At 41.3% G+C, this 10,517-nt stretch overlaps 1 protein-coding gene across 1 annotated transcript in view; it reads right to left on the bottom strand.

Moving 5' to 3' along the window:
* Positions 1-3,815: 3,815 nt before the first annotated feature.
* The window catches only part of ARMC2 (armadillo repeat containing 2), a gene marked incomplete at its 5' end in the record, with an annotated part of 26,525 nt that continues 19,823 nt past the window's right edge, over positions 3,816-10,517 (bottom strand). The window contains 3 exons of the mRNA XM_008944047.1: positions 3,816-3,946; positions 7,643-7,800; positions 10,029-10,161. Of these exons, the coding sequence (XP_008942295.1) occupies positions 3,816-3,946; positions 7,643-7,800; positions 10,029-10,161 (422 nt within the window). The remainder of the gene's footprint in view (positions 3,947-7,642; positions 7,801-10,028; positions 10,162-10,517) is intronic.

Genomic DNA, 10,517 nt, shown 5'->3' with positions numbered 1-10,517 from the left:
TCCGTACGAGAATAATTTTAGAAAAATCTTGATGCTGCTATTCGTGCTGGTGGAGTGAACAGACACAGGCTGTTCCAGTTAAGCTAAAAGTGAAAGTGAGCACTGCTATTGTCTGAGCCTTTATTGTGTGTGGTTTCAAAAAAGCCTTGTTATTTAGATTCCTTTTTTAATTGGAACTAAACCTCTTTTGTCCACACTGATAATCTGAAAAATAGCAGTCAGTTTTCTCCAATAGTTTAGCCTTAAAATGCTATGTTTGTTCAGCATTATTTGGTGAGCTCCAAAATGCAATGGTCTTCCTATGGAAAGAAGGGGGCTTGAGTCCTCAGAGCTTTTTAGAGATCGAACTAGGCGAAGCGTCGAGTAGCTTCTTGTCCTGCTTTTCAAGGATGAACCAAGGAGGAGCTAGGACAAGGTGTGGGAATGTTGTTCCAGACTGCCAAACAGTCCTACTGTATTACATGCCCAACGCTGGTCTTACTGATTTTTGCAGTTGCTTAAATAACTAGGCTAAAACCCATCTATTTTTAGTAAATCAAAACATGATTAAAATGCTGATGTTTAATATACAGTGGTTTTGGAGAACACATGAATACTTTTGTATGAGTGTGAATTGCTTTTTAAATTTGTCAGTATTACTGGTATTTTTTAAATAAAGGTAACAACTTTTTCTCTTGGTGTTTTTGTGGTTTAACTTCACGCTTCTGTTCTTACTGGTTTACTCATTGGTTCAAAACCCATTTTTAAATGTTTGAAACAGTTACAGAGCAAACATACTTAAAATGACAAACATGAGATTTTCAGCTGAGTCTAAAATGATGGGAAAAAACAAAGTTGAAAGAATAGATTTATATTTTCACCAGAACTATAGTAGGAACACCTCTCTTGAGGTTTTTGTCCTTCCCATAAATCCTCTACCCTCTGTTGAAGTATACCCTGCTGTGTAGGTTCTTCTCTTTCCTCACAGGTAACGGGGGTGATATAATCAGACATTCCATTCTGTAATAATCACTTATTTTCAGTAACCAGCTCTAAATATTCTTTTAAGAGCTAAATTGATTTTAAAATCCTCCACTAGTGAAACTGAGTTCCAGATTAGGCTGCTAATTTTCCCAGGCTGGTGCCAAAAGGATATCTGGCATCAGAAGGATTTTCAGGTCTGTGCAGTCAGACTGAGTAGTGGCAGGAGGCAACAAGCAGCAAGAGGGGGTTTGGCTACAAGGGGGTGACAGATGCTTTTGGACACTCTTCCCCCAGCTGGCTGTAACGGGTTACAGTGCACTCAAGCATAGAAACTCCTGCCTGCTTACAGGAAGGTAGGAGCCTTATTTGTAAGGCAGGAAAGAAATGGACTTTCCCAAGCCCACAGGTAGAATTAAATAAAGATTTCTGTCACATGGCCTGGTTCTTGGTTAGCTCAGATGGGTTTCTCTTACAGAATGTTCTGAGAACAGTTTTAAATTTACAGTCCAAGGAGCTAAAATATCTGAAAAGCTCTAGGGGAGAAAGATTTAATAAACTGTCAAAAATTGTGACTAACAGGAAGCATCTGCTGTTTCCTCTTAACTAAAAATACAGGATTTTTAATGTTCCAAAACCAGAGCAAAACTTTCCTGTCTAAGGGCATATCATAAAGCTGAACTATGCCTAAGGACACAGAAGTATCTTTCCAGTCTGTAAATTGATTTTTTTTGCAGCACCTCATTCTCCTGCTGCTTTTTGGCAGGGTCAAAGGTAGACATGAAATTTTCCAAAAAGCCTAAACTGGCCATTTCCGTGCTAGGTTCTCCAGACAGGTGCAGGTACTCTCTTCCTTTTCAAGCAGTAGACACTGCAGAGTGTGTGCGTGTCAGCGGCTTCATACAGTCGCATTTTCAAGCAGAGCCCTAACCACAACGTGAGACACCCCTAACTACACACAAAGCTACTTAGGAGAAGGGGCCCAAAGACATTTGGGCCTTTTCTATTAAAAATGCTGAGGCGGTTGAGGTCCTAAGTAGAAGATGTGTAGCCTTTAAAAACAAGGAAATGGTTAAGTCACCAGACGCTCCATCAGGCTGGCAGTTGCTGCACAGAGCAGCAGCTGCCTGTAATTGCAGGGCTGAAGGAACAAAGCATGCATCAGAAATTCAGCACTGTGGGGCTCGTTCTTGTTACCCACAAGTTTGGTTTTCTCCAGAGGAAGACATGGGCCTGTGCAGCCCCACAGGAGCCACTGCAGGCTTTTGCTGTTGGTGCTCTGAGGCCTCCACCACCCGCTCTGCTCTACCCAGCATGTCTTGAGTGCACCTCCTCCTGAAACAGTCGCAGGCCAAATTCTGCACACGAGGCCAGAACTCACACACGGTGGCTGCCCCAGCTTTGCTCTCCCTGCAGGATACCCAAATTCACCCTGAGCCACAGAGGACACACTACATAGCGCTCCACAGGCCCTTGTTTACAGTTTGATTGGTAATGATTGACATAATGAGCCTTTTCTTTGAACAAAGCTCAACTGCCTACATGGCCACCTTGCCTAGAGCATCAGTTTCAGGCTGACTTCTGACAGATACTCAGCACTTGGCAATTCAGGAATCTGTCTCCTCACCTGGCAGGAGATGTCTGGGCACTGCCAAAGATGCCACCAGGGGAGCTCTGAATCGCTGCCTCAGAAAAAAAAACAAATTCCTCCAGCCTCTCTGAGGGGATTGCCAGGCTGGACACTTGCTCTGCTGGCACACATAGAGCATGGGGCTGCTGACCCCTAGGATTGGTGCCAGGAGCCCAGCAACCCTTGCACAGGGGTTTATTCTTAGTAATCTGAGGTCAGAAAAAGACAAATAGGTCAGGTTGGTAAAGCTTTCCCTAGCCAATTGGGCAGTTAATGCTTGAGGCCAGTGATGCAGCTGCTGAGCTAATCCATGGGCTACAAGCAGGGACTTCTACACACTGGAAGGATGAAAACTGAGCAGAAAACAAGCCAGTAGCAGTCAGAAAGAAAATGAAGGGTGCAGAGCTGGTTTTTGCCTTGTGGATGGAGGCATGAGCCCAGGGGACAGGGCTGGACAAGATGGTCTGAGAAGTACAGGCACAGAGGTGGGTCCTGGGAATGTGTGATCAACTGAAAGACCACCATGCTAAGACTAGCTAAAGTCATCTCTCACATCAGCAATCTCAGTGCAGAGAAACCTCTTTCCAGCACAGCTGGACCTATAGCCCACAAGCCCCAAAGCAGGAGCCAGGATAGCCAAGCCACAGACATCACAGAAAGGGGCATCTCCAAAGGAAAGGGGAGCAACTTCCCCTGACCACTGACACCCTTCAATCTGAAGAGTGAAGCTGATGATGTAACACAGGAGAATGTTCCAATAGCACTTGGGTTACTCTGCCAAACAATTTCATATGAAGTAAGTGTGTCAAAGACTGCAGATATGGCTCCTGTCACGTGACATTCTTTTATCATGCACAGCACTTTTAGTACTGCAGAGGTCTGGGTACTTGGTGGTAATTTACCTTTTCAAAATTAAAAGTTCAGCAAAGAGTCTTGTGTCATTTTCCCTGCCAAGAAACTATGCAATTAACAGAAAAATCACACTGAACAGCTGCTTGAGCTGCTAAAATATACTGTAAAAAGTAATTATGCAAAAATTTCATAGAAGCATGTCAAAAGATAACATCCAGTATATAAATGCCAGGCTTTACTGACATTTTTAAAATTAAATTGCTCTCCCAATATACTTACCAATGGCAACGTACAGATGTATTAGAAATATAAACCTGTACAATCTACACCAAAAAAAAAAAAAAAAAGACTGATGAAAATGGAGTAGTCACAGTTAGCAGGAGTGATGGCTTTGAATCCTATCAAGAAGTTTTTCTGCCACTGGTTTGAACTCTTTTTCCCAATATAGTTTGTGGTCTTCCCTTAAATCTCCATCGAGGCTGCAATCCAACACTAGTTCTTCATCTGTAATCAAGGAAAATACCATCAGTTCTGAACAAAAACCATACCAAACTATGTATTTTATGACCACAGCACATACAACTTCTCTGCTGTGTATGTCAATGGCTTAAAAACAACTCTGCATTTAAGACAAACTAAGCATCACTGTGTGAGTGACTTAGATTTAATTGAAAATAAAGGATGTTAAGGTCAGCAGAACAGTCAAAAGGGTATTGAGGGTTCTTTTATTCTCACACCTCATAGGGGTAGCTAAACTGTCTCCAAGATCAAGCATTTACCATGACTGTCAGCCTGGTAACTACTTGGGTTTTAACATTACCCATGGCAATTTCACTAATGCAAGCACTAAATCTCACCACAAGTGTGTTTTTCCTGTCACAAATTGCTCTGCTAATTTAGTTCATGAAGACTGTTTTAAAGGGTACCTACCCCTCCTGTCCTACTTGAACCACACTAGTTACTAAATTACTGATGCCCTCCCCTTTCCTCACAAAATTCATAAATAAAATAACCAGAGACTCTTAATAGAGACAAGGAGTGTTAGGAATGAAAGGAAGTCATCGCTTGTTATTCCTCCTCCACTTTCCCTGGCATTGGAATGTGGCAAAGAAAAAAAACCCTTCAGAAAAAATCAGTCTGCAACCAGCAGCATGCTCCTGAATCGAGACTCTGCAAACACAACTAAGAATGCTGAACAGATGTTTTCATACAGTTTAACAGACAGATATTTGACAGACCCTAGGCCATAAAAAGACTGAAAATCAAGATACAATCATGCACTAAATGGACAAAGTGTGACTTCTCTTTGTCCCAGACTATGAAAGACCACCAGAACCACAATGTAGTAAGTAATTCCACAAGGGAGCTTACTGCACATTCACAGCAGGTAAAAGACAGCTTGGAACTGAAAAGAAACTTCAAGTTACCCACACTTAATCTGCTCTTGCTGCAGGGAGGTTGGACTAGATGACCTTTAAAGGTCCCTTCCAACCCAAAGTATTTTACTATTTTGAGTCAAACTGTGTAGAAAAGAGATGTTCAAACAGCAACTAGTCCTGTGCCAAAGAATGCCAAGGTGCCTCTGCAGAGCACATGGCCTGAGCAGCAACAGCTACAGAGAAAGAGACAACATCACTTCCACATGGAGATTGGCTCCATTTCATAGAGAGTTAGCAGGAACTGCCAACAATACTTGACTTCTGTGCCACTACAGTGTTCCTGAACTATCAAAATTCAAAAGGTGCTGGTTGTGACAGAGATTCCTAAATGGGTTCTGCATAAAGAGAAGATGCCATTTAGAGGCTTTCTGCAATAATGAGAAAACAAACAAACAAACAAACATTCTTTCAAGAAGGGAGACATGTCATACGTCTGCAGGAAAAACCCTAGCAGCCAGAGATAAAATCCAGCCTCAGGCATCAGAGGTACATTTGATGGTATCATAGGATACTTTAAGTTGGACAGGACCTCTGGAGCAGAGCCACCATTGATCAAGTTGCTCTGGTCCATGTACTGTTGAGTACTGAAAATCTCTGGGGATGGAGATTTCACAGAATTTCTGAACAACCTGTTCTAGTTCTTGACCCCTGCCATGTTGGAAACTTCTCTTCCTAATATTTAATTGGAATTTTTCTTACTGCCACTTGTGCCCATTACCCCTTGTACTGCCAATGACACAACAGCCCAACATATGTAAAATGAATTTCAGCAGCAGAGAAGTGAGACACCCTGAAGAGGAAGGTAAGGGATTATGCGTTTTGTTTTCAGGGAGAATTACTTTGCCTACTCCTGAAACGATTCTTCTACCCAAATTAACTATCTTCTAACACAGAGAAGAGACATTTCTCCCTTTTATTAGACAGCTGTGCCCCCCAGAAGTTGATTGAATGTTTATGGAATCACCGAGGTTGGGAATTCCAGCCTACAAGAGCAAGGGTCAGAACGAGTTCAAAAGCTGAAGTGTAGAACCAAACCAGTACATTTCCCAAAGCAGAATGAGAGTAACACTGGGGATCAGTAAAGATCAGTGTCCCACACGCAAGCTGCACATCCTCAGATAATTTAATCTTCCCACAACTCTCCTCAAAACTAGCACAGCTAGATACTGGTCAAACAGTGTATGAATTGGCTGCAAGCCCAAGGCAACCACACTGGGTCTGCCTGCTACAGAGGACCTGAAACTAGAGTACAGTTTTCTTGTCTGCAAGGTCTGCCCAGCCCTGTAACTCCTCAAATTGACAGTGGAGGTAAAGGTGAGCAGAAGAAAAATCTGGAAAAAGAGAGGGAGAAAGGGATTTCACTGAATGACCAAACAGAAGAATGTTCTTAGGAGACAGGCTCATCTCGCTGGTGCTCCGGGGGGACTGGGGTTAAGCGAAGCTGCTGCCAGGAGCATGGAAACACCAGCCTCCAGGAGCTCTGAGCCAATAAAGCAACATGAAACCCCAGAGCAGCTGAAAGAAGGCAAATGACAGTGCCACTGGAACGCAGTGCCACTGCATCTCAGGCTGCTGGCATCAGGCAGTGACGGTTCAGGGCTGTTACTGGGTACAGTGGGAGGAGGAAGATGAAGGACAATATTAACCAAGTGCTATTACTAAAATTTGTTGGCTCTTACCGCACAGAAGAACCCAGATCCAATTAATAAGATGCATGTTTTCTACAGCTACTCTTCTGACAGTGTGGAGAATGACTAGGTGCCTGATTTCATTCTGATCTTTTTCTAATTATTTGTCATTACAGTTGCATTACAATTCCAATGGTATCTGCAATCACAATTTTATGTGAACTTCCAGTTCACAGATAATGAGAGTTCCAATTATCACCCAGCCTGGACTCTGCAGTCAAATTAATTGCTGGAATAAGCAGTGATAAAAGCAGGGGAAAAGATAAGCATGAATTTTCCAAAGCAAAGATATATATTTCTTGCTGCATGCCAGAAAATTCAAGTCTGATTGTGTCTGCGAAGTTTGAAGCTCTGTTGCAGAACGTTAAAAAGTGCACTGATCATCTTGAAACACTGTTTTCAGATAAACATATGGAATTACTGCTCACACATTAAGATATGGTCAATCATAGCAAGGAATGTAATGCAAGAAATGATTACAACAATGAGTAACAGTAATTCTGCTGTAAGTGGGAAAAATCCTCACAAATCCACTCATTTTTCTGATTGTCTAAGAATAAAAGAGACCATGAGAATCTCACTTTCTGTCTGAGTCTGACTAACATGTGGCCTTCTCCACAGCAAGCATATATCTTTAGGAAATTTCCAATTAAAATCAAATCAAAATTAGTTAAAATTTGCTTCAATTTAATTTACACTTTAAAGATTTGTTTTAAAAGGTAATTGCAAATGACCCACCCCCAAAAAAAAATCAGAACCAAAGCCATGATCATAAAATAAAGGAGGAAAATTACATATAGTGATTATAGGACTATTACGTAGCAATTAAACTCTAAAATTTGAAGCAAACATAAATGTGCAGATGAAAAGATCCACCTGGGTGAGGGGATCAGGGTCTTAACATTGACTTGTAGGCACCTTCCAGCCTGTATTTGTGGAGGAGCACACTCTCCCTAGCTTTAGGGAGCAATGAGAAATTATCAGGATGTTGTCTTGGCCCACAAGGAAAACAGAAGATGAGAAATGAAGAGGCTCTTGTCACTTCATAGTCAATTCAGGATTATGAATCTCACCTAAGAGTGATTTGAGCAGCAACAGCAGTATGTCAGTATCTTCTCCAAAGCATGGGGCCGCACTTGAGATGTTTTCACTGTAGTTCCACAGGGTTTTGCATATCAAACAAGCCAGCTGCCAGTCTGCTGGGCCAAAGTCTTGTAAACAGTCAACTAACCTGGCAGTATCAAACAAAAACAGTGTTTTGCTCCATGTAGTTTTCTCCTGAGCCCTTCAAAATCTGACATCCAACAATGTATGCAGACTCCATGAAAGTTTGCAGGAAAATTCTGTTAATAAACTGAAGACACTACTTTATTCCTCAGTAACTTCCTCCTTTCCATTTAGTCTAGCTCCTTGAAGATGTGAATGTGCCTTTTATCTACACGTGCCATGTACATGGGTAGATAAATGGGTACCATGTACACATGATACCTACCTGTATCTGTCCACCACCTGTAACTTTTTATCCCAACTGACCAATTTTAATCACACACATTGCAAATGTAATAATCCCAAAGACACTAAAACTCCATCAAATTTAATGACAGTCTGTGACTGTCCCAAATCTGTGGCTACCACCAGAGCAGAGATTGCAATGTGAGCCAAACCTTATCAAGCACCAAGAATTCATCTGGAAAAGATGCAGATAAAGCTTCAGTCAGACTATCCAGCTTATTACACACCAGAGGATCTGGCCAGAAGTCAAATCCAAAGGAATTCACTACTGCCATGACACACAGGATTACCTTTTACATTCAGCGAAGTCTGTTTTGCAGATCTCTCCCTTTCTTGTATTTCCTCAGCCTGCACTCCCAATGGACTCAGAAATGGCAGTTTTACTAAGGACCATTAGGTTCTTGAGGTTTCTCTCAATCTCATTTCCTTCCAGGTACCAAATTCATAAGCAAGGCTCTGAAGTTAAGCTGTAACTTTTCAGCCTGCACCCGTTTACATACAGGAGCTATCTAGAGTTCCCAGTACCAAACAGCAGTGTTCACAAGTCCTGGGGCAGCAGAAGTAAGCATTGTTTTTCACCTGCTGCCCCTACTGACCTCTCTCATAGCAATCCTTCACTGCTGTTCTCTTCCCCAGCTCTACGCACCCCTCTTGCCCTCACTTCTCTGCTTCACTGTGAGATTTAAGATCTGGTGATTAGTAAAGGGGACACGGAATAACCACTGCATTCAGATACAGCTGAAAATAGCAGTACTTGAAAAGCAACCAAAAAGAGGTTTGTTTTTTTCTCTCCTCTCTGAGGGCAGTCATTGTGGAAGACCGGGAGGCATCTAATGAAAAGCCAAAAGAGCTCGCCCTAATTTTTTTAAGTTTAACTCTCTGATGAGATTAATTCCATGTTTCATTAGGGCCACTATATATTGGTACAATAACCTCATTTCCAAAAATCCACAGAGCTAGTTTGGCACAGTCAGGATGACCTCCTTCGCTTCCAAAATCTCTAGATTTATTCCACACTGTTATTGTTTTTCCTTCCTTCAGAAATTTTTGGATAGAGTACAGAAAATCCTGTATTTTACAGAATATTCTATATAACAGAAATTTCTCTCATTCATTTTTCAATTTTCTTGCAACATTTTTATTGTTCTTCTTCAGCTTTATATTTTCTAAGTTAACGAGAACATGAAGAATGACCAGACTATGCATTGTTTATATTGTATAAAAAAAGTAATTATATGATGTATGAACAGGGAAGCATTTCAAAATTAGGCATACTGTTTCATAAACGTGGGTTGTATCAACTGCTTTACAAGCATAGGAACACGATCTCTCATGTTGCTCCAATTAAGCCGGACCTGCTATTATCTGATCATCAAAACCACAAGTGCTGTAAGTGGTATTAGATCTTGAAAAATGACTGTAGGTACAACTTAAGTGCCTTAAACCTGAACTCTCAGAGAGAGGAGACTCAGGAGCTGTTGTTCTCTGCTGAGCATGGCTACATCAGATAGTTCTCCCTACAGTGGTTGTTACAAAAATTGCAAGAGACCATGGGGGCTATCATAGTTCCTGAAGTAATCTTCACACTTACAACAGATACATGTTAATGGTGCCTACTAACTGTAGGATCCAGTTAAGTCAGGCATGAGCAGCTACTGCAAAACCATGCCTTCGTTGCTTTTCTGTATGGTGCTCTCCTCTGCTGTATACATCCGCAGAACCTTTGATTTTTCTACAGTTTATGGCTCTGCAGTAGGCTAGACAACTCTAATGCTTCTGAAAAAAAATGTACGAAAGACTTTCTTGAGGAATATTAGCTGCTGAATAGCTATTAACTAAGTATGTATCCTCATTACAAGTTACTGGCCTCTAAAAAAGAATCTGATTGAAACTCTTTGGCTAAATTACTCAAAATTGCCCTACTAATCAGCACGATTGAAAACTTACTTTGCAATTCCTCCTTCTTCCATCAGAAGAGCTCGTTTGTTCTTATCTACTGTGAGATTGAGCAGAACTCCACAGGCAGAAAAACAAACATCTTGGTTTTTGGAATCGAGCAAAGCAATCATGAACTTGTATACTGGATTGTAAAGAAGGAAACAATATTACTGGGAGGATGGACTTATCATACAAGTGGCATTACAAAATACTTATTAAACATACAAAGTTAGAAAGCAGTCAGATGCAGGATACTCTACCCAAAAGTTTAACCTTGTAGCATATTACTGTGACATTTGTAGAGCAGGTGCATGACCCTGAATAACAGCCACTATTACATCATGCTGAACATCAGGTTTCTTCAAAACAGGACATACGAAATTCTAGTTATAAAAATACACCAAAGTAACGTGAAAATCCAATCAGAAGAGCTTAAGTTGACCAAACCAAATTACAGGTTATTTTGCAGAAGCATCACCCTCCTCCTTTCGATCGCGC

Source organism: Merops nubicus, unplaced genomic scaffold, assembly GCF_000691845.1.
Source record: "Merops nubicus isolate BGI_N331 unplaced genomic scaffold, ASM69184v1 scaffold33347, whole genome shotgun sequence".
NCBI lineage: Eukaryota > Metazoa > Chordata > Aves > Coraciiformes > Meropidae > Merops > Merops nubicus.
This window is presented reverse-complemented; position numbering and strand designations above follow the sequence as displayed.